Raw genomic sequence first — 23,775 nt, 5'->3', positions numbered from 1 at the left:
TGGATAGGGAGCAGCTGTTCCCCCTTAGTCGAAGGGTCAGTCACGAGGGGGCATAAGTTCAAGGTCAGTGGGCTGTAGGTTTAGTGGGGGGGATGTGAGGAAAAACTTTTTTACCCAGAGGGTGGTGACGGACTGGAATGCGCTGCCTGGGAGGGTGGTGGAGGCGGGTTGCCTCACATCCTTTAAAAAGTACCTGGATGAGCACTTGGCACGTCATAACGTTCAAGGCTATGGGCTAAGTGCTGGTAAATGGGATTAGGTAGGTAGGTCAGGTGTTTCTCACACGTGTCGGTGCAGACTCGATGGGCCCAAGGGCCTCTTCTGCACTGTGCGATTCTGTGAAATCTCCCGGTACTTTGGAGCATCATCCAACTGGACCGGTACCGAATTCAGAGGTGAAGTAGTTAAATGTGGTTTAAGCGTCACAATGTTTCGAGTTCCATTGACCGGTATTCCTGCCCCTACCCAGAACTTCAGACTAGAACGTAGTCAGCTATATTTAGCACGTTCACTGACAACTGGGCATCGGAACACTTCCAGTTCCAGTTATAGCCAAATGTGGTCTGTGAGGATGTTCACTTGTTTACCTCTCAGCTGAGGCCCAGATGGGACTGATACACTGAAACAGCTGTGGGCCGAGGTGCTCAGCCTGGGGCGAGTTCCTGGTGTTCTTGTGTGCTCTGCAGGCTGCAAAGCAGACAGGAAAGCAGGGAGGCCTGACAATAGGTGCAATAGGGCCCAGGTCCCCTATTCCAGCGGCTGCCTGCTCGGTCTAAGCAGGATAATTGATCCCCCTTTTCCTGACCTTTCACCCGGCAGGCGAAAGCGAGTATATCCCAGGAATATCTACGTCCGGTTTTCTGGGTGTCCGCGCGGAAGGTGTTTTCTCCCTCTCGGCCGGTCATCCGCACGTGGCATTGCCAAGTTGTGGAGTGAGTGACACCATCGCACAATGGGGCTCCATCAGAAAGGGCACATGGGTGTCCTGGGGCTGGCATGGACAAGATGGGCCGAATGGCCTCTTTCTGTGCTGTAGCTTTTCTATGGCTCTATGGATTGTTAACCAGGTTTAACCATTTAACTAGTGCAGCTCGGTGATGCTCCAAAACCTTGTGGTATTTAACTACTTAACCTCCTGAGATAGAGGATCAGCCTCATACTTTTTATTCATTCACAGGATGTGGGCGTCGCTGGCTGGGCCCAGCATTTATTGCCCGTCCCTAACTGCCCTTGTTCAGAGGGGCATCGCTGTGGGGTCTGGAGTCCCGTGTAGGCCAGACTGGGTAAGGACGGCAGATTAAGAGAACCAGACGGGGTTTGTAAACTCTCATCGGTGACAGGTTCACAGTCAGAGGAGTTCCCGATTCTGATTGAGTTTAAATCCCACCAGATGCCCGGGTCCCCACAGCTTTCGGCCGGGCCTCTGGGTCGCCAGGCCGGTGATATCAGCAGGTTGGCGCCTGCTTCCTTGGCTGCAGTCACAGGGATTGTGTCGCGCGCCCTTGGCCCACGGAGACCAGGCAGGGTTAGCGCCTCGGGAGCCCGGGTCCTGGATAAAGATGCCAGGCCCGAGAGGAATGAAATGCCCGGATTATTGAGAGGAGTCACGGGACAGAGGACACTCCAGGTGTAAGGAGACGGACGAGGCTGAAGCTGCTCCACTTCTTTCTTGAGCTACTTTAAGGGAATGATCTTGGTGGGGGGCGGCGCGGGGGAGACTTGGGGGGGGGCGTTGAGGGATGTCTGGGGTAGGCGTGCCCTCCCCCTCCCACATACCCAGGCCTCCCCCCACTCCCCGATACCCACACAGGTACAGACCTGTCGCTTGGGTTCACAGACCCCGCCCCTCCCTCTCCCTGTGCTATTACCCCGAAGTTCAGGAAGGGGAACAGCCCCATTCCGGGATCGGTCCAGAATCACGGGGATGTTGGAACAGCGGCTGTGAGCTGGGATTATCCTGGGATCAGCATCTCGAAGGGGGAATTTCCATCTCCGAGCTGTGAAACACTGCGGGAACGTGCTAGACACGGACACCGCTGGCTCTCCCAGGGAGGAGGGGCCCAGAGGGATGGCCCTCAGTCATCATTGTCTGTGCCTCCCACGTACTGACAGATGGAGTCGTAGTCGATTTGCAGGACCTGTTCATCACCCCTCTGTAACTGGACCACAGCCTGACAGTGATCCTTATCCCGACGGAGAACTCGACCCACCTACAGAGAGAGAGAGAGAGAGAGAGAGGGGCATCAACCAGGAGAATCACACCAGGGCCCAGACCCTGCCCGCTGGGAGCCCGGCTGGACGGGCACAGGGACTCTGGCAAGCGGAGAGACAACCACAGCCCCGCAATGGGTGGGATATTAAAGGGTGTGGGGAGTGAGGGGGAGAGTGGGATTAGACTGGGTGGGATATTAAAGGGTGCGGGGAGTGAGGGGAGAGTGGGATTAGACTGGGTGGGATATTAAAGGGTGCGGGAGTGAAGGGGGAAGAGTGGGATTAGACTGGGTGGGATATTTAGGGGTGTGGGGAGTGAGGGGAGAGTGGGATTAGACTGGGTGGGATATTAAAGGGTGCGGGGAGTGAGGGGGAGAGTGGGATTAGACTGGGTGGGATATTAAAGGGAGGGGTGGTTGAGGGGATGAGTGGGATTAGACTGGGTTGGATATTAAGGGGTCCAGGGAGTGAGGGGGGAGAGTGGGATTAGTCTGGGTGGGATATTAAAGGGTGCGGGGAGTGAGGGGGAGAGTGGGATTAGACTGTGTGGGATATTAAAGGGTGCGGGGAGTGAGGGGGAAGGTGGGATTAGACTGGGTGGGATATTAAAGGGTGTGGGGAGTGAGGGGGAGAGTGGGATTAGACTGGGTGGGATATTAAAGGGTGCGGGGAGTGAGGAGGCGAGTGGGATTAGTCTGGGTGGGATATTAAAGGGTGCAGGGAGTGAGGGGGAGAGTGGGATTAGACTGGGTGGGATATTAAAGGGTGCAGGGAGTGAGGGGGAGAGTGAAATTAGACTGGGTGGGATATTAAAGGGTTTGTGGAGTGAGGGGGAGAGTGGGATTAGACTGGGTGGGATATTAAAGGGTGTGGGGAGTGAGGGGGAGAGTGGGATTAGACTGGGTGGGATATTAAAGGGTGTGGGGAGTGAGGGGGAGAGTGGTATGAGACTGGGTGGGATATTAAAGGGTGCGGGGAGTGAGGGGGAGAGTGGGATGAGACTGGGTGGGATATTAAAGGGTGCGGGGAGTGAGGGGGAGAGTGGGATGAGATTGGGTGGGATATTAAAGGGTGCGGGGAGTGAGGAGGAGAGTGGGATTAGGCTGGGTGGGATATTAAAGGGTGTGAGGAGTGAGGGGGAGAGTGGGATTAGACTGGGTGGGATATTAAAGGGTGCGGGGAGTGAGGGGGAGAGTGGGATTAGACTGGGTGGGATATTAAAGGGAGGGGTGGTTGAGGGGATGAGTGGGATTAGACTGGGTTGGATATTAAGGGGTCCAGGGAGTGAGGGGGGAGAGTGGGATTAGTCTGGGTGGGATATTAAAGGGTGCGGGGAGTGAGGGGGAGAGTGGGATTAGACTGTGTGGGATATTAAAGGGTGCGGGGAGTGAGGGGGAAGGTGGGATTAGACTGGGTGGGATATTAAAGGGTGTGGGGAGTGAGGGGGAGAGTGGGATTAGACTGGGTGGGATATTAAAGGGTGCGGGGAGTGAGGGGGAGAGTGGGACTAGACTGGGTGGGATATTAAAGGGTGTGGGGAGTGAGGGGGAGGGTGGGATTAGTCTGGGTGGGATATTAAAGGGTGCGGGGAGTGAGGGGGAAAGTGGGATGAGACTGGGTGGGATATTAAAGGGTGCGGGGAGTGAGGGGGAGAGTGGGATCAGATTGGGTGGGATATTAAAGGGGGCGGGGAGTGAGGAGGAGAGTGGGATTAGACTGGGTGGGATATTAAAGGGTGTGGGGAGTGAGGGGGAGAGTGGGATTAGACTGGGTGGGATATTAAAGGGTGCGGGGAGTGAGGGGGAGAGTGGGATTAGACTGGGTGGAATAGTAAAGGGTGCGGGGAGTGAGGGGGAGAGTGGGATTAGTCTGGGTGGGATATTAAAGGGTGCGGGGAGTGAGGGGGAGAGTGGGATTAGACTGGGTGGGATATTAAAGGGTGTGGGGAGTGAGGGGGAGAGTGGGATTAGACTGGGTGGGATATTAAAGGGTGCGGGGAGTGAGGGGGAGAGTGGGATTAGACTGGGTGGGATATTAAAGGGTGCGGGGAGTGAGGGGGAGAGTAGGATGAGATTGGGTGGGATATTAAAGGGTGTGGGGAGTGAGGGGGAGAGTGGGATTAGACTGGGTGGGATATTAAAGGGTGCGGGGAGTGAGGGGGAGAGTGAGATTAGACTGGGTGGGATATTAAAGGGTGCGGGGAGTGAGGGGGGAGAGTGAGATTAGACTGGGTGGGATATTAAAGGGTGCGGGGAGTGAGGGGGGAGAGTGAGATTAGACTGGGTGGGATATTAAAGGGTGCGGGGAGTGAGGGGGAGAGTGGGATTAGACTGGGTGGGATATTAAAGGGTGCGGGGAGTGAGGGGGAGAGTGGGATGAGATTGGGTGGGATATTAAAGGGTGCAGGGAGTGAGGGGGAGGGTGGGATTAGACTGGGTAGGATATTAAAGGGTGTGGGGAGTGAGGGGGAGAGTGGGATTAGACTGGGTGGGATATTAAAGGGTGCGGGGAGTGAGGGGGAGAGTGGGATTAGACTGGGTGGGATATTAAAGGGTGCGGGGAGTGAGGGGAGAGTGGGATTAGACTGGGTGGGATATTAAAGGGTGCGGGAGTGAAGGGGGAAGAGTGGGATTAGACTGGGTGGGATATTTAGGGGTGTGGGGAGTGAGGGGGAGAGTGGGATTAGACTGGGTTGGATATTAAAGGCTGCGGGGAGTGAGGGGGAGAGTGGGATTAGACTGGGTGGGATATTAAAGGGTGCGGGGAGAGAGGGGGAGAGTGGGATTAGACTGGGTGGGATATTAAAGGGACGGGTGGTTGAGGGGATGAGTGGGATTAGACTGGGTGGGATATTAAGGGGTCCAGGGAGTGAGGGGGGAGAGTGGGATTAGTCTGGGTGGGATATTAAAGGGTGCGGGGAGTGAGGGGGAGGGTGGGATTAGACTGGGTGGGATATTTAGGTGTGAGGGGAGAGAGGGGGAGAGTGGGATTAGACTAGGTGGGATATTAAAGGGTGCGGGGAGTGAGGGGGAGAGTGGGATTAGACAGGGTGGGATATTAAAGGGTGCGGGGAGTGAGGGGGAGAGTGGGATTAGACTGGGTGGGATATTAAAGGGTGCGGGGAGTGAGGGGGAGAGTGGGATTAGACTGGGTGGGATATTCAGGGGTGTGGGGAGTGAGGGGGAGAGTGGGATTAGACTGGGTGGGATATTAAAGTCTGCGGGGAGTGAGGGGGAGAGTGGGATTAGACTGGGTGGGATATTAAAGGGTGTGGGGTGTGAGGGGGAGAGTGGGATTAGACTGGGTGGGATATCAAAGGGTGTGGGGAGTGAGGGGGAGGGTGGGATTAGACTGGATGGGATATTAAAGGGTGCGGAGAGTGAGGGGGAGGGTGGGATTAGACTGGGTGGGATATTAAAGGGTGTGGGGAGTGAGGGGGAGAGTGGGATTAGACTGGGTGGGATATTAAAGGGTGTGGGGTGTGAGGGGGATAGTGGGATTAGACTGGGTGGGATATCAAAGGGTGCGGGGAGTGAGGGGGAGGGTGGAATTAGACTGGGTGGGATATTAAAGGGTGCGGAGAGTGAGGGGGAGGGTGGGATTAGACTGGGTGGGATATTAAAGGGTGCGGGGAGTGAGGGGGAGAGTGGGATTAGACTGGGTGGGATATTAAAGGGTGCGGGGAGTGAGGGGGAGAGTGGGATGAGACTGGGTGGGATATTAAAGGGTGCGGGGAGTGAGGGCGAGAGTGGGATGAGACTGGGTGGGATATTAAAGGGTGCGGGGAGTGAGGGAGGAGTGGGATTAGACTGGGTGGGATATTAAAGGGTGTGGGGAGGGGGGGGAGAGTGGGGTTAGACTGGGTGGGATATTAAAGGGTGCGGGGAGTGAGGGGGGAGAGTGGGATTAGACTGGGTGGGATATTAAAGGGTGCGAGGAGTGAGGGGGACAGTGGGATTATACTGGGTGGGATATTAAAGGGTGCGGGGAGCGAAGGGGAGAGTGGGATTAGACTGGGTGGGATATTCAGGGGTGTGGGGAGTGAGGGGGAGAGTGGGATTAGACTGGGTGGGATATTAAAGTCTGCGGGGAGTGAGGGGGAGAGTGGGATTAGACTGGATGGGATATTAAGGGGAATGGGGAGTGAGGGGGAGAGTGGGATTAGACTGGGTGGGATATTAAAGGGTGCGGGGAGTGAGGGGGAGAGTGGGATTAGACTGGGTGGGATATTAAAGGGTGCGGGGAGTGAGGGGGAGAGTGGGATTAGACTGGGTGGGATATTAAAGGGTGTGGGGAGTGAGGGGGAGAGTGGGATTAGACTGGGTGGGATATTAACGGGTGCGGGGAGTGAGGGGGAGAGTGGGATTAGACTGGGTGGGATATTAAAGGGTGCGGGGAGTGAGGGGGAGAGTGGGATTAGACTGGGTGGGATATTAAAGGGTGCGGGGAGTGAGGGGGAGAGTGGGATTAGACTCGGTGGGATATTAAAAGGTGTGGGGAGTGAGGGGGAGAGTTGGATTAGACTGGGTGGGATACTAAAGGGTGCGGGGAGTGAGGGGGAGAGTGGGATTAGACTGGGTGGGATATTAAAGGGTGTGGGGAGTGAGGGGGAGAGTGCGATGACACTGGGTGGGATATTCAGGGGTGCGGGGAGTGAGGGGGGAGAGTGGGATGAGACTGGGTGGGATATTAAAGGGTGGAGGGAGTGAGGGGGAGAGTGGGATTAGACTGAGTGGGATATTCAGGGGTGCGGGGAGTGAGGGGGGAGAGTGAGATTAGTCTGGGTGGGATATTCAGGGGTGCGGAGAGTGAGGGGGAGAGTGGGATTAGAGTGGGTGGGATATTAAAGGGTGCGGGGAGTGAGGGGGAGAGTGGGATTAGACTGGGTGGGGTATTAAAGGGTGCGGGGAGTGAGGGGGAGAGTGGGATTAGACTGGGTGGGGTATTAAGGGGTGCGGGGAGTGAGGGGGAGGGTGGGATTACTCTGGATGGGATATTTAGGGGTGCGGGGAGTGAGGGGGAGGGTGGGATTAGTCTGGGTGGGATATGAAAGAGTGCGGGGAGGGTGGGATTAGACTGGGTGGGGTATTAAGGGGTGCGGGGAGTGAGGGGGAGGGTGGGATTACTCTGGATGGGATATTTAGGGCTGTGGGGAGTGAGGGGGAGGGTGGGATTACTCTGGATGGGATATTTAGGGGTGCGGGGAGTGAGGGGGAGGGTGGGATTATTCTGGATGGGATATTTAGGGGTGCGGGGAGTGAGGGGGAGAGTGGGATTAGACTGGGTGGGATATTAAAGGGTGCGGGGAGTGAGGGGGAGAGTGGGATTAGACTGGGTGGGATATTAAAGGGTGCGGGGAGTGAGGGGGAGAGTGGGATTAGACTGGGTGGGATATTAAAGGGTGCGGGGAGTGAGGGGGGAGAGTGGGATTAGACTGGGTGGGATATGAAAGAGTGCGGGGAGTGTGGGATTAGACTGGGTGGGGTATTAAGGGGTGCGGGGAGTGAGGGGGAGAGTGGGATTAGACTGGGTGGGATATTAAAGGGTGCGGGGAGTGAGGGGGGAGAGTGGGATTAGACTGGGTGGGATATGAAAGAGTGCGGGGAGTGTGGGATTAGACTGGGTGGGGTATTAAGGGGTGCGGGGAGTGAGGGGGAGGGTGGGATTAGACTGGGTGGGGTATTAAGGGGTGCGGGGAGTGAGGGGGAGGGTGGGATTACTCTGGGTGGGGTATTAAGGGGTGCGGGGAGTGAGGGGGAGGGTGGGATTACTCTGGATGGGATATTTAGGGGTGCGGGGAGTGAGGGGGAGGGTGGGATTACTCTGGGTGGGGTATTAAGGGGTGCGGGGAGTGAGGGGGAGAGTGGGATTAGACTGGGTGGGATATTAAAGGGTGCGGGGAGTGAGGGGGGAGAGTGGGATTAGACTGGGTGGGATATGAAAGAGTGCGGGGAGTGTGGGATTAGACTGGGTGGGGTATTAAGGGGTGCGGGGAGTGAGGGGGAGGGTGGGATTACTCTGGATGGGATATTTAGGGGTGCGGGGAGTGAGGGGGAGGGTGGGATTACTCTGGGTGGGGTATTAAGGGGTGCGGGGAGTGAGGGGGAGGGTGGGATTACTCTGGATGGGATATTTAGGGGTGCGGGGAGTGAGGGGGAGGGTGGGATATTAAAGCTCGGATCGCGTGTGCCTGCTCACCTGTCCCTTGTGCCGACCCAGGACAATCAGGACGTGTTCAGAATCCCTCTTGGGAATGACCGTTTCCAGCATTGACTGTCTGATCCCTGCAGGAGGAAGGGTCGGGGGCGGGGGGAGAGAGGGGGGATAGAGGAAGGGAAAGTATAACAGTTCAGATAAGATGTGCTGTACCATTGACCCCCGTGTCTGACAGGATACTGTACAACACAACCACCCCGGGGCCTCCTGACAAGAGCCGCGTGACCAGGAACTGTTTACATTGGAGACTCCCCTTCTCCACGTTTGTAGCGGGATCCGGAGTGGGGAACATTGCCACACGCAGCGCAATTGGACATGTGGGAAAGAGGAAGCCAGCTTCAGTGAGAGGGGGGTTACACGGACACAAGCCAGGTGCTCAATTGTAGGGAATTCACACCGACATTCAATGGGCTGGGAAGACGAGGCTCACCTGGACTGAAGTACAACAGCTTATCCTGCCATTATATAGTGCCTGGAACACACTGCGCGATCCCAGTGCTTCACCAAGGCTTCCTGAAGTCACGGCCAGATAAGCAGACATTAGGTCAGATGACCAAGACCCTTGGACAACCAGCTCAGCTTTGAAAAGGTGTCTTCAAGGAGGAGAGACAGCAGGAGAGAGAGATGGAGAGGGGTAGGCAGTGAGTTCCAGAGCCTGGGCCCAGTACAGACTGTGGGCAATGGGGGAGCCATTATGTTTGGGGATGTTCTAGAGGCCGGGATTAGAGAAGGGTAGCGAGGGGGCCGGAGAGAGACGACAGAGATCGGGAGCGGTGAGGTCAGAGAGAGGTTTGGGAACAAGGGTGGACATGTTAAAGATCAGGAGGCTGATGGACTGGGAGCCATTGCAGGTTAGTGAGCACTGGCCACACAGGGGAACGGGGCTCATGGTGAGTTAGGCCACAGACAGCAGAGTTTCCAATAAAACCAAGTCTACACAGCTCTTAATGTGGGAGAGCAGCCAGGAGAGGGAGAATAAAGACTAGGGGTAAGCAAGGCAAGGACGAGGGCTTCAGCAGTGCAAGAGCTGATGCCGGAGGTGGGGGGGAAGTCAAGAGACGGGTTTGCAATTAGGTGGTCTTAGTGATGGCGCAGGTATGTGCTCAGGGGTCACCGCGGGGTCAAAAGTGGCACCCTGCTCCCCCAAATTTGTGAACAGACTGAATTAATCTCAAACTGATCCGGGGAGGGATGGAGTCAGTAGCTCAGGGACGGAGTTTGGAGTGGGGACACTCCAACAGTGCGGCGCTCCCTCAGCAATGACCCTCCGACAGTGCGGCACTCCCTCAGCACTGACCCTTCGACAGTGCAGCACACCCTCAGCACTGACCCTCCGACAGTGCGGCACTCCCTCAGCACTGACCCTCCGACAGTGCAGCTCTCCCTCAGCACTGACCCTCCGACAGTGCGGCGCTCCCTCAGTACTGACCCTCCGACAGTGCGGCGCTCCCTCAGTACTGACCCTCCGACAGTGCGACCCTCCCTCAGCACTGACCCTCCAACAGTGCGGCGCTCCCTCAGCAATGACCCTCCGACAGTGCGGCACTCCCTCAGCACTGACCCTTCGACAGTGCAGCACTCCCTCAGCACTGACCCTCCGACAGTGCGGCACTCCCTCAGCACTGACCCTCCGACAGTGCGGCGCTCCCTCAGCAACGACCCCCTGACAGTGCGGCGCTCCCTCAGCACTGACCCTCCGACAGTGCGACCCTCCCTCAGTACTGACCCTCAGACAGGGCGGCGCTCCCTCAGTACTGACCCTCCGACAGTGCGGCGCTCCCTCAGTACTGACCCTCCGACAGTCCGACCCTCCCTCAGCACTGACCCTCCAACAGTGCGGCCCTCCCTCAGTACAGACCCTCCGACAGTGCGGCGCTCCCCCAGCACTGACCCTCCGACAGTGCGGCGCTCCCTCAGCACTGACCTTCCGACAGTGCAGCACTCCCTCAGCACTGACCCTCCGACAGTGCAGCGCTCCCTCAGCACTGACCCTCCGACAGTGCGGCGCTCCCTCAGCACTGACCCTCCGACAGTGCGGCGCTCCCTCTGCACTGACCCTCCGACCTGTTCCCTCAGCACTGACCCTCCGACAGTGCGGCGCTCCCTCAGCACTGACCCTCCGACAGTGCGGCGCTCCCTCAGCACTGACCCCCTGACAGTGCAGTGCTCCCTCAGCACTGACCCTCCGACAGTGCGGCGCTCCCTCAGCACTGACACTCCGACAGTGCGGCACTCCCTCAGCACTGACCCTCCGACAGTGCGGCGCTCCCTCAGCACTGACCCTCCGACAGTGCGGCGCTCCCTCAGCACTGACCCCCTGACAGTGCAGTGCTCCCTCAGCACTGACCCTCCGACAGTGCGGCGCTCCCTCAGCACTGACACTCCGACAGTGCGGCACTCCCTCAGCACTGACCCTCCGACAGTGCGGTGCTCCCTCAGCACTGACCCTCCGACAGTGCGGCGCTCCCTCAGCACTGACCCTCCGACAGTGCGGTGCTCCCACAGTACCGACCCTCCGACAGTGCGGCTCTCCCTCAGTACTGACCCTCCGACAGTGCGGCGCTCCCTCAGTACTGACCCTCCGACAGTGCGGCGCTCCCTCAGCACTGACCCTCCGACAGTCCGACCCTCCCTCAGCACTGACCCTCCGACAGTCCGACCCTCCCTCAGTACCGACCCTCCGACAGTGCGGCACTCCCTCAGTACTGACCCTCCGACAGTGCGGCGCTCCCTCAGCGCTGACCCTCCGTCAGTGCGACGCTGCCTCAGCACTGACCCTCCGACAGTGCGGCCCTCCCTCAGCACTGACCCTCCAACAGTGCGGCGCTCCCTCAGTACCGACCCTCCGACAGTGCGGCGCTCCCTCAGCGCTGACCCTCCGACAGTGCGACGCTGCCTCAGCACTGACCCTCCGACAGTGCGACGCTGCCTCAGCACTGACCCTCCGACAGTGCGGCGCTCCCTCAGCGCTGACCCTCCGTCAGTGCGACGCTGCCTCAGCACTGACCCTCCGACAGTGCGGCGCTCCCTCAGCACTGACCCTCCGACAGTGCGGCGCTCCCTCAGCGCTGACCCTCCGTCAGTGCGACGCTGCCTCAGCACTGACCCTCCGACAGTGCGGCCCTCCCTCAGCACCGACCCTCCGACAGTGCGGCACTCCCTCAGTACTGACCCTCCGACAGTGCGGCACTCCCTCAGTACCGACCCTCCGACAGTGCGGCGCTCCCTCAGTACTGACTCTCCGACAGTGCGGCGCTCCCTCAGCACTGACCCTCCGACAGTGCGGCCCTCCCTCAGCACTGACCCTCCGTCAGTGCGACGCTCCCTCAGCGCTGACCCTCCGTCAGTGCGACGCTCCCTCAGCACTGACCCTCCGACAGTGCGGCACTCCCTCAGCACTGACCCTCCGACAGTGCGGCCCTCCCTCAGCACTAGTGGAATGCCACAGGGATCAGCGCTGGGGACTCAGCTATTTACAATCGACATCAATGAGCTAAATTTGCTCTTGACAAAGAAAGGTAGAGAAGTAAGTTGTGAAGAGGAGGTAGAGAGCTTGTAAAGGGATATACGAAGATGAAGTGATTGGGAAAAAATGTGGCAGATGGAGTATAATGCGGGAAAATGTCAACTGCCCATCTTGGCAGGAAGAATAGAAAAGCAGTATATTATTTAAGAGGAGAGGGATTTACAGAACTGTGTGGTGCAGAGGGATCTGGGTGTCCTGGTACATGAATCAAAAAAAGTGAGGATGCAGGTCCAGCACGTGTTGAGGAAGACGGCTGGATTGTTGGTGTATATGGCGAGGGGGATGGAGTGTAAAGGTTTATATTCCATTGCAGTTACACAGGGGCCTTGGTGAGGCACTATCCTGGGCACTGGGTACATTTGTGGTCTCCTGACTGAGGAAAGGATTTAATTGTATTTGAAGCAGTTCGGAGAAGGTTCATGTGGCCGATTCCTGGGGTGAAGAGTTTGTTTTATGAGGTGAGGTTGAGCAGGTTGGGCCTGTACCCATTGGAGTTTAGGAGAATGAGAGGTGATCTTATTGAAAGATATCACATTCTGAGGGGTGGGGTGGATGCTGAGAGGATGTTTCCCCCCCACCCTCGTGGGGGGAATCTAGAATGAGGGGGGCACAGTTTAAAGATAAGGGGTCGCCCATTGAAGACGGAGATGAGGAGAGTTGGTTTCTCTCTCGGAGAGTCGTCACTCTGTGGAACTTCCAGGGAGAGCAGCGGAGGTCGGGTCGATGAATTTATTCAAGGCTGAGTTACATCAGCTTTTGGTCAACAAGTGGGCGAGGGTTATGGGGGACAGAGAGAAAAACGGGAGTTGAGACCAGCCACGAGCTCATCGACTGGCAGAGCAGGCTCGAGGGGCCGAATGGCCTACTCCTGCTCCAAGTTCCTGTGTGTGCTTGTGCACGAATTCACATCTAAGCGTTATGCAAATCACATGTAAATGACATGCAAATCACACGCAAACGATATACAAATCGCATGCAAATGATATGCAAATTACACGCAAACGACATGCAAATCACAGGCAAACGACGTGCAGACTCCTCCTGCTCCCTCGGTGTTCGATCCCCCCCTGCCCGCCCACGTGTTACTCTCAGTGGTGAATTCCCACGTGGCTGAGCTCATTCCCACTCACTCCATGGAAGTGAAGGGGGAGCAGAGAGGGGTGCGGTACCTTCTAGAAGTCGCCCTTCTTCCGTCCTGCACACACACGAATCGTAGCTGAGAACATCCTCGATGGTCACCTGGAGGCGAGGATACAGTTAGTCACAGGGATTCCACAACACAGCCAATTCCTGCTCTGAATGTGCGGAGGAATAGCCATTCTGGGCAATGGAACACATTCCACAGGACAACGTGTCACCACGGGGCCCGATAGAGACTAAAGCTCCCTCCACACTGTCCCCATCAAACACTCCCAGGACAGGTACAGCACGGGGTTAGATACAGAGTAAAGCTCCCTCTACACCGTCCCCATCAAACACTCCCAGGACAGGTACAGCACGGGGTTAGATACAGAGTAAAGCTCCCTCTACACCGTCCCCATCAAACACTCCCAGGTCAGGCACAGCACGGGGTTAGATACAGAGTAAAGCTCCCTCTACACTGTCCCCATCAAACACTCCCAGGACAGGTACAGCACGGGGTTAGATGCAGAGTAAAGCTCCCTCTACACCGTCCACATCAAACACTCCCAGGACAGGTACAGCACGGGGTTAGATACAAAGTAAAGCTCCCTCTACACTGTCCCCATCAAACACTCCCAGGACAGGTACAGCACGGGGTTAGATACAAAGTAAAGCTCCCTCTACACTGTCCCCATCAAACACTCCCAGGACAGGTACAGCACGGGGCTAGATACAGAGTAAAGCTCCCTCTACACTGTCCCCATCAAACACTCCCAGGACAGGTACAGCACGGGGTTAGATACAAAGTAAAGCTCCCTCTACACCATCCCTATCAAACACTCCCAGGACAGGGACAACACGGGGTTAGATACAGAGTAAAGCTCCCTCTACACTGTCCCCATCAAACACTCCCAGGACAGGTACAGCACGGGGTTAGATACAGAGTAAAGCTCCCTCTACACCGTCCCCATCAAACACTCCCAGGACAGGTACAGCACGGGGTTAGATACAGAGTAAAGCTCCCTCTACACCGTCCCCATCAAACACTCCCAGGTCAGGTACAGCTCGGGGTGAGGGTGTGTTACTCCCCTCTGTCGGGAGTGAGGGTGTTACCTTTGAGTTGTAATATTTTCCCCCTTTGTAATGTTTGTCGATGATTCGAACGTACAGGTCTCTCCTCAGCCAGCAGGATTCTCGAAGGGCTGTCTCACTGGAACCATTCAAACTCTTCCTCTCTTTGCTTTTGTGTGATCCCCTGAGGGAACAGAGAGCAGTCTCAGCTGTGGGGAGGCTGCTGGAGCCAATAAACCCAACTCCCTTCCTGCAGACATCTCCTCCCACCCTCCCTATCCCACCCCCCCCCATCGCCCTCAAACCCATCTCCCCGTCCCCCTCAAACCCATCGCCCTCAAACCCATCTCCCCGTCGCCCTCAAACCCATCTCCCCGTCTCCCTCAAACCCATCTCCCCGTCTCCCTCAAACCCATCTCCCCGTCTCCCTCAAACCCATCTCCCCGTCTCCCTCAAACCCATCTCCCCGTCTCCCTCAAACCCATCTCCCCGTCTCCCTCAAACCCATCTCCCCGTCGCCCTCAAACCCATCTCCCCGTCTCCCTCAAACCCATCTCCCCGTCTCCCTCAAACCCATCTCCCCGTCTCCCTCAAACCCATCACCCCGTCGCCCTCAAACCCATCTCCCCGTCTCCCTCAAACCCACCTCCCTCAAACCCATCTCCCCGTCTCCCTCAAACCCATCTCCCCGTCGCCCTCAAACCCACCTCCCCGTCGCCCTCAAACCCACCTCCCCGTCGCCCTCAAACCCACCTCCCCGTCGCCCTCAAACCCACCTCCCCGTCGCCCTCAAACCCACCTCCCCGTCGCCCTCAAACCCACCTCCCCATCTCCCTCAAACCCACCTCCCTCAAACCCATCTCCCTGTTGCCATCAAACCCATCTCCCCGTCGCCCTCAAACCCATCTCCCCGTCTCCCTCAAACCCATCTCCCCGTCTCCCTCAAACCCATCTCCCCGTCTCCCTCAAACCCATCTCCCCGTCGCCCTCAAACCCATCTCCCCGTCGCCCTCAAACCCATCTCCCCATCGCCCTCAAACCCATCTCCCCATCGCCCTCAAACCCATCTCCCCATCGCCCTCAAACCCATCTCCCCATCGCCCTCAAACCCATCTCCCCATCGCCCTCAAACCCATCTCCCCATCGCCCGCAAACCCATCTCCCCATCGCCCTCAAACCCATCTCCCCATCGCCCTCAAACCCATCTCCACAAATCCCTAAACCCCACCTTCTCCCCGTCTCCCTCGGTCCCACCTTCTCTCCGTCTCCCTTGGTCCCACCTTCTCTCCGTCTCCCTCGATGCCACCTTCTCTCCGTCTCCCTCGATCCCACCTTCTCACCGTCTCCCTCGGTCCCACCTTCTCTCCGTCTCCCTCGATCCCACCTTCTCTCCGTCTCCCTCGATCCCACCTTCTCTCCGTCTCCCTCGATCCCACCTTCTCTCCGTCTCCTTCGGTCCCACCTTCTCTCCGTCTCCCTCGATGCCACCTTCTCTCCGTCTCCCTCGATGCCACCTTCTCTCCGTCTCCCTCGATCCCACCTTCTCCCCGTCTCCCTCGGTCCCACCTACTCTCCGTCTCCCTCGATCCCACCTTCTCCCCGTCTCCCTCGATCCCACCTTCTCTCTGTCTCCTTCGGTCCCACCTTCTCTCCGTCTCCCTCGGTCCCACCTTCTCTCCGTCTCCCTCGGTCCCACCTTCTCTCCGTCTCCCTCGGTCCCACCTTCTCTCCGTCTCCCTCGGTCCCACCTTCTCCCCATCTCCCTCGATCCCACCTTCTCTCCGTCTCCTTCGATCCCACCTTCTTTCCGTCTCCCTTGATCCCACCTTCTCTCCGTCTCCCTCGATGTCTCTTATCCACCTCTCCCCATATTGCGAGATGGCAGTGAAAGAGAGCGGTGTGAGTGCCAGAACGGGGTGGTGTTGGGTGCAGGAACAGGGTGGGGGTCGGGGGTTGGGTGCAGGAACGGCGTGAGGGTTGGGGTGGGGGGATTGTCCCGGGCTCTGCTCTCTAGGCCCAGTGAGGGACATCGGGAGTGCGAGCAAGAGAGAGAGAGGGTGAGAGAGAGAGAGAAAAAGAGAGGACGAGAGAGAGAGAGAGGGAAAGATAGAGAGTGAGGGTGAGAGAGAGAGAGAGGGAGCGAGGGCGAGAGAGAAAGTGAGAGGGTGAGAGAGAGGGCGAGAGAGAGAGAGAGAGGACGAGAGAGAGAGAGAGAGAGAGACGGCGAGAGAGAGAGAGAGAAAAAGAGAGAGGGAGAGAGAAAGAGGGAGAGACAGGGTGAGAGAGAGAGAGAGAGGGGGAGAGAGAGAGGGGAGAGAGAGAGAGAGAGATGGAGAGAGGGCAAGAAAGAGAGGGCGAGAGAAAGTGGGGGTAGGGGTCTTGGGTGGGGGTGGGGGTAGGGGTGGTTGGGTTTGGGTGCTGGGGGATTGGGTGTGGGTGTTGGGTATGGTGGGGTGGGGGTACAGGGTGGGGTTGGGTGGGGATGGAGGTTGGGGTGGGGTTGGGGGTGGGGTGGGGGTGGGGGCGTGTGTGGGTGTGCAGGGTGGGGCTGGGGGGGCTGCTCACTTGTCCGAATGCTCCTGGTGCTTCCTCTTCCTGTCGGGTTTTTCCCGCTGAGCCCGGTCCTGATCCTTGTAGCTTCCCTCTCGCCGCCTCTCCTGGCCGCTGCTGCTCTCAGCCTCCTTGTCCTGCTGTACCCGGGGCTCTCTGTCCACGGCTGCTGCTGCTGCTGCTGCTGCCGCCTGATTCTCCTCCCTCTGCCGGGCCGCTTGGTGAGCTTTGCTCAGTCGGCCTGTGGGGATAAGGAGCTGCTGAATAACGGTCACTCCCCCCGATACCCTCTGCTGAATGCCCGTCACTCCCCCGATACCCTCTGCTGAATGCCCATCACTGCCCCCGATACCCTCTGCTGAATGCCCATCACTGCCCCCGATACCCTCTGCTGAATGCCCATCACTGCCCCCGATACCCTCTGCTGAATACCCGTCACTCCCCCGATACCCTCTGCTGAATGCCCATCACTGCCCCCGATACCCTCTACTGAATGCCCGTCAGACCCCCCGATACCCTCTGCTGAATACCCGTCACTGTCCCCGATACCCTCTGCTGAATGCCCATCACTGCCCCCGATACCCTCTGCTGAATACCCGTCACTCCCCCGATACCCTCTGCTGAATGCCCATCACTGCCCCCGATACCCTCTACTGAATGCCCGTCAGACCCCCCGATACCCTCTGCTGAATACCCGTCACTGTCCCCGATACCCTCTGCTGAATACCCGTCAGTGACCCCGATACCCTCTGCTGAATGCCCATCACTGCCCCCGATACCCTCTGCTGAATACCCGTCAGTGCCCCCGATACCCTCTACTGAATGCCCGTCAGACCCCCCGATACCCTCTGCTGAATACCCGTCACTGTCCCCGATACCCTCTGCTGAATAACAGTCAGTGCCCCCGATACCCTCTGGGGGCTCAGCCACTCGACAGGAGACTTCCTTACCCACCCTCCCAAAGTTCCCACTCCCATAACCCTCTTCTTCCATAAATACTCACCCCCCCCTCAGCTTCCTGTCCCGGACCCTGCTCTCTGGGCCCAATGAGGGTCATCGGGAGGTTTACTGTCCCAGACCCTGCTCTCTGGGCCCAGTGAGGGACATCTTGAGGTTTACTGTCCGGGACCCTGCTCTCTGGGCCCAGTGAGGGACATCGGGAGGTTTACTGTCCCAGACCCTGCTCTCTGGGCCCAGTGAGGGACATCGGGAGGCTTACTGTCCCGGGACCCTGCTCTCTGGGCCCAGTGAGGGACATCGGGAGGTTTACTGTCCCGGGACCCTGCTCTCTGGGCCCAGTGAGGGACATCGGGAGGTTTACTGTCCCGGGACCCTGCTCTCTGGGCCCAGTGAGGGACATCGGGAGGTTTACTGTCCCAGACCCTGCTCTCTGGGCCCAGTGAGGGACATCGGGAGGTTTACTGTCCCAGACCCTGCTCTCTGGGCCCAATGAGGGACATCGGGAGGTTTACTGTCCCGGGACCCTGCTCTCTGGGCCCAGTGAGGGACATCGGGAGGTTTACTGTCCCAGACCCTGCTCTCTGGGCCCAGTGAGGGACATCGGGAGGTTCACTGTCCCAGACCCTGCTCTCGGGGCCCATTGAGGGACATCGGGAGGTTTACTGTCCCAGACCCTGCTCTCTGGGCCCAGTGAGGGACATCGGGAGGTTTACTGTCCGGGACTCTGCTCTCTGGGCCCAATGAGGGACATCGGGAGGTTTACTGTCCCAGACCCTGCTCTCTGGGCCCAGTGAGGGACATCGGGAGGTTTACTGTCCCAGACCCTGCTCTCTGGGCCCAATGAGGGACATCGGGAGTGCGAGCAAGAGAGAGAGGGGGCGAGTGAGAGAGAAAGAGGGCTAGGGAGAGAGTGAGTGAGAGAGAGTGCGAGAGAGAGAGTGAGAGAGAGTGCGAGAGAGAGAGAGAGTGCGAGAGAGAGAGAGAGAGAGAGGGCGAGAGAGAGAGAGAGGGCGGAGAGAGAGAGAGAGAGAGGGCGAGAGAGAGAGAGAGAGAGGGCGAGAGAGAGAGTGCGAGAGAGAGAGAGAGTGTGAGAGAGAGAGAGAGAGGGCGAGAAAGAGAGAGAGGGCGAGAGAGAGAGGGCGAGAGAGAGAGAGAGGGCGAGAGAGAGAGAGAGAGGGCGAGAGAGAGAGAGAGAGGGCGAGAGAGAGAGAGGGCGAGAGAGAGAGAGGGCGAGAGAGAGAGAGCGAGAGAGAGAGAGAGAGGGCGAGAGAGAGGGCGAGAGAGAGAGAGAGAGAGGGCGAGAGAAGGCGAGAGAGAGAGAGGGCGAGAGAGAGAGAGACGGTGAGAGAGAGAGAGACGGCCAGAGAGAGAGAGACGGCGCGAGAGAGAGAGACGGCGAGAGAGAGAGAGACGGCGAGAGAGGGAGAGACGGCGACAGAGAGAGAGACGGCGACAGAGAGAGAGACGGCGACAGAGAGAGAGACGGCGACAGAGAGAGAGACGGCGAGAGCGAGAGAGAGAGAGAGGGAGAGCGAGAGGGCGAGAGAGAGGGGGAGAGGGCGAGAGGGAGAGAGAGGGCGAGAGAGAGAGAGAGGGTGAGAGAGAGAGAGAGGGTGAGAGAGAGAGAGAGGGTGAGAGGATGAGAGAGAGAGAGGGTGAGAGAGAGGGTTAGAGAGAGGGAGAGAGGGAGCTGGAGGTGGGCATGTTGGGGGAGTGGCTGAGTGCCGAGTGTTGGTTGAGCTGGCTGTGGTGTTTAAGGGAAGCACTCACTCAGGTCCTTGCTGTATCGCTCGTACTCCTTCTTGTTGGAGAACTGGATGTTATACTGGCTGACCGTCACAACCTTGCCTCCAAGAGCCAGTTTCACCAACACCCTGGCATTGTCTGGGTCCAGCCCTTCAATCTGAGGGATACAAACAGGACAGGATCGTCAGAACGAGACAGAGAGAGCAGCAATGCTGCCCCCAACCTCCCACCCTGCACCAAGCCCCCCTCCTGTCAGTCCCACGCTGGGCTCAGCTCATTCAGCAGCTTGAGTTTCTAACCTGGGACACAGCACAATCCCTCACCCCACACCTTGCGCACACACACTAAACGGTGCGTTCAGGTTCTGGGTGGACTGCGATCCGGCTGCTGGTGAGGGGCTGTCTCACTGGAATGCAGCGGCTGCAGAGATATAACTGGGGAATTTACACCATCTCTCAGCGAGACAGAGATCACCAGGAGATATAACCGGGGAATTTACACCATCTCTCAGTGAGACAGAGAGATCACCGGGAGATATAACCGGGGAATTTACACCATCTCTCAGTGAGACAGAGAGATCACCGGGAGATATAACCGGGGAATTTACACCGTCTCTCAGCGAGACAGAGAGATCACCGGGAGATGTAACCGGGGAATTTACACCATCTCTCAGCGAGACAGAGAGATCACCGGGAGATGTAACCGGGGAATTTACACCGTCTCTCAGCGAGACAGAGAGATCACCGGGAGATGTAACCGGGGAATTTACACCATCTCTCAGTGAGACAGAGAGATCACCGGGAGATGTAACCGGGGAATTTACACCATCTCTCAGTGAGACAGAGAGATCACCGGGAGATATAACCGGGGAATTTACACCATCTCTCAGCGAGACAGAGAGATCACCGGGAGATATAACTGGGGAATTTACACCATCTCTCAGTGAGACAGAGAGATCACCGGGAGATATAACCGGGGAATTTACACCGTCTCTCAGCGAGACAGAGATATCACCGGGAGATATAACCGTGGAATTTACACCATCTCTCAGCGAGACAGAGAGATCACCGGGAGATATAACCGGGGAATTTACACCATCTCTCAGCGAGACAGAGAGATCACCGGGAGATATAACTGGGGAATTTACACCATCTCTCAGTGAGACAGAGAGATCACCGGGAGATATAACCGGGGAATTTACACCGTCTCTCAGCGAGACAGAGAGATCACCGGGAGTTGTAACCTGGGAATTTACACCATCTCTCAGTGAGACAGAGAGATCACCGGGAGATATAACCGGGGAATTTACACCATCTCTCAGTGAGACAGAGAGATCACCGGGAGATATAGCCGGGGAATTTACACCGTCTCTCAGCGAGACAGAGAGATCACCGGGAGATGTAACCTGGGAATTTACACCATCTCTCAGTGAGACAGAGAGATCACCGGGAGATATAACCGGGGAATTTACACCGTCTCTCAGCGAGACAGAGAGATCACCGGGAGATGTAACCTGGGAATTTACACCATCTCTCAGTGAGACAGAGAGATCACCGGGAGATATAGCCGGGGAATTTACACCATCTCTCAGTGAGACAGAGAGATCACCGGGAGATATAACCGGGGAATTTACACCATCTCTCAGTGAGACAGAGAGATCACCGGGAGATATAACCGGGGAATTTACACCATCTCTCAGTGAGACAGAGAGATCACCGGGAGATATAACCGGGGAATTTACACCATCTCTCAGTGAGACAGAGAGATCACCGGGAGATATAACCGGGGAATTTACACCGTCTCTCAGCGAGACAGAGAGATCACCGGGAGATATAACCGGGGAATTTACACCATCTCTAAGCGAGACAGAAAGATCACCGGGAGATATAACCGGGGAATTTACACCGTCTCTCAGCGAGACAGAGAGATCACCGGGAGATATAACCGGGGAATTTACACCGTCTCTCAGCGAGACAGAGAGATCACAGGGAGATATAACCGGGGAATTTACACCGTCTGTCAGCGAGACGGAGAGATCACCAGGAGATATAACCGGCCTTTGCTGACACACAGCCACTGTCGATGGGTTTCGCGATGCCTACCTTGCCATAAAGGCTCTGGTGTGGTCCGTTGATGATCTGAACCAAACTCCCTGAGACTAGGCCTGTTGGCTCCTCTACCTTCCGCTCCTCACCCGGCTTCAGCGCTCTTTGAGGACGGGGTTCCTCCAGATCTCGGATCAGTGACCTGTCGGCACCCAGACCCAGGCCTTTGGGCCTCAGCTGATGCTCCAGAGGTTTCACGTTCCTGAACAGGGAGTGACAGCTGGTTAATATGGGGCTTTGTTACAAACCCGACTCCTCACACCTCCCGGGCAACAAGCCCCTCCAATAGGGGACCCCGCCAACCCCCACCCTGACCGCTGCCACCACAGACAGGAATACCTCCCAAATGGAACAGACACCGGTCCCCCCCGCACAGGAGAATCCCCCTCCCCAAACTGGGGATCTGTCCCACAGGCTGGACGCATCGCACCAAACCAGACACCCCAAACTCCAATCGGTGACAACTTCCCCCAACTGAGGGGCATGTCAGGGGGTCTTTGGAAGGCGAACCTCACTGAAGGCAAGAGTTTCAACCCAAGTTTTAGACAAAGAATGTGCCATTTTATAGGGTACATCATTATAGGGCAAAGTGTTAGAGAACCGAGGGTCTAGTGAGAGGGAGGAATTGAAGAAAGTCAGTATTAGTAAAAAATACGGTGCTAGAGAAATTAACGGGGTTAAAGGCCTAAAATCCCCAGGGCCTGATAATCTACATCCCAGAGTACTAAAGGAAGTGGCCCGGGAAATACTGGATGCATTGGTGGTCATCTTCCCAAACTCTGTAGACTCTGGTGCAGTTCCTACAGATTGGAGGGTGGCAGATATAACCCCACTATTTCGAAAAGGAGGGAGAGAAAAACACAGAGAATGACAGACCAGTTAGCATAACATCAGTAGTGGGGGAAATGCGAGAGTCTATTATAGAAGACCATGGTGACAGAACACTTGGAAAGCATTGACGGGATTAGACTAAGTCAGCATGGGTTTATGAAAGGGAAATCAGGCTTAACTAATCTACTGGAGTTTTTTGAGGATGTAACTAGTAGAATAGATAAGGGAGAACCAGTGGATTTGGTGTATTTGGATTTCAAGAAGGCTTTTGATAAGGTCTCACATGAGAGGCTAGTGGGTAACATTAAAGTACATGGGATCGGGGGTTAATATACCGGCATGGACTGAGAATTGGTTGACAAACCAGAAACAGAGATTGGGAATAAATGGGTCTTTTTCCGGGTGGCAAGCAGTGACTAGTGGTGTACCTCAGGGATCAGTGCTTAGGCCCCAGCTATTCACAATATATATAAATGACTTGGACGAGGAAACCAAATGCAATATTTCCAAGTTTGCTGATGACCCAAAACTGGGCAGGGTTGTGAGGAGGATGCAAGGAGGCTTCAGGGTGATTTAGACAAGTTGTGTGCGTGGGCAAACACATGGCAGATGCAGTATAATGTGGATAAAGGTGAAGTTACGCACTTTGGTGTGAAAAACAGAAAGGCAGAGTATTATTTAAATGGTGATATATTGGGAAATGTGGATGTACAAAGGGATCTGGGTGTCCTTGTACACCAGTCAGTGAAAGTAAACAGGCAGGTGCAGCAGTTAGGAAGGCAAATGGTACATTGGCCTTCATTGCGAGATGATTTGAGTTCAGAAGTCGGGATGTTTTACTGCAGTTATACAGGACCTTGGTGAGACCACACCTGGAGTATTGTGTGCAGTTTTGGTCTCCCTACCTAAGAAAGGATATACTTGCCATGGAGGGAGTGCAGCGAAGGTTCACTAGGCTGATACTGGGGATGGCAGGACTGTCGTATGAGAGGTTGGTTTGACTGGGCTTGTATTCACTGGAGTTTAGGAGAATGAGAGGGGATCTGATTCAAACGTTTACAATTCTAACAGGGCTGGATAGACTGGATGCAGGGAGGATGTTTCCCCTGGTTGGAGGGTCTAGAACCAGGGGCCACAATCTCAGGATGCGGGGCAGGCCATTTAGGACTGAGATGAGGAAAGATTTCTTCACTCAGAGGGTGGTGAACCTGTGGAATTCTCTCCCACAGAGGCTGTGGAGGCCGGGTCACTGAGTATATTCAAGAAAGAGACGGAAAATGTTTTTGATATTAGGGGCATCAATGGGTATGGAGACAGAGCGGGAATATGGCGTTGAGATAGACAATCAACCATGATCATATTGAATGGCGGAGCAGGCTCGAAGGGCCGAATGGCCTCCTCCTGCTCCTAGTTTCTATGTGTCTACCCCACTCACTC

General features: G+C 56.6%; 1 protein-coding gene across 1 annotated transcript; it reads right to left on the bottom strand.

The window, feature by feature from the left end:
* Positions 1-1,983: 1,983 nt before the first annotated feature.
* Positions 1,984-21,709, bottom strand: gpkow (G patch domain and KOW motifs; the record flags this gene model as incomplete). Its single annotated transcript, XM_078537636.1, has 7 exons — positions 1,984-2,210; positions 8,410-8,495; positions 13,123-13,192; positions 14,189-14,330; positions 16,712-16,937; positions 19,427-19,559; positions 21,505-21,709. Coding segments are annotated over 7 exons (997 nt in total), but the record flags the coding sequence as incomplete, so codon positions are not given.
* Positions 21,710-23,775: the final 2,066 nt, after the last annotated feature.

This window comes from Cetorhinus maximus, unplaced genomic scaffold (assembly GCF_964194155.1).
Source record: "Cetorhinus maximus unplaced genomic scaffold, sCetMax3.hap1.1 HAP1_SCAFFOLD_2725, whole genome shotgun sequence".
In the NCBI taxonomy this organism is placed as follows: domain Eukaryota; kingdom Metazoa; phylum Chordata; class Chondrichthyes; order Lamniformes; family Cetorhinidae; genus Cetorhinus; species Cetorhinus maximus.
The sequence above is the reverse complement of the archived record's forward strand: the minus strand, read 5'-3'. Positions and strand labels throughout refer to the sequence as shown.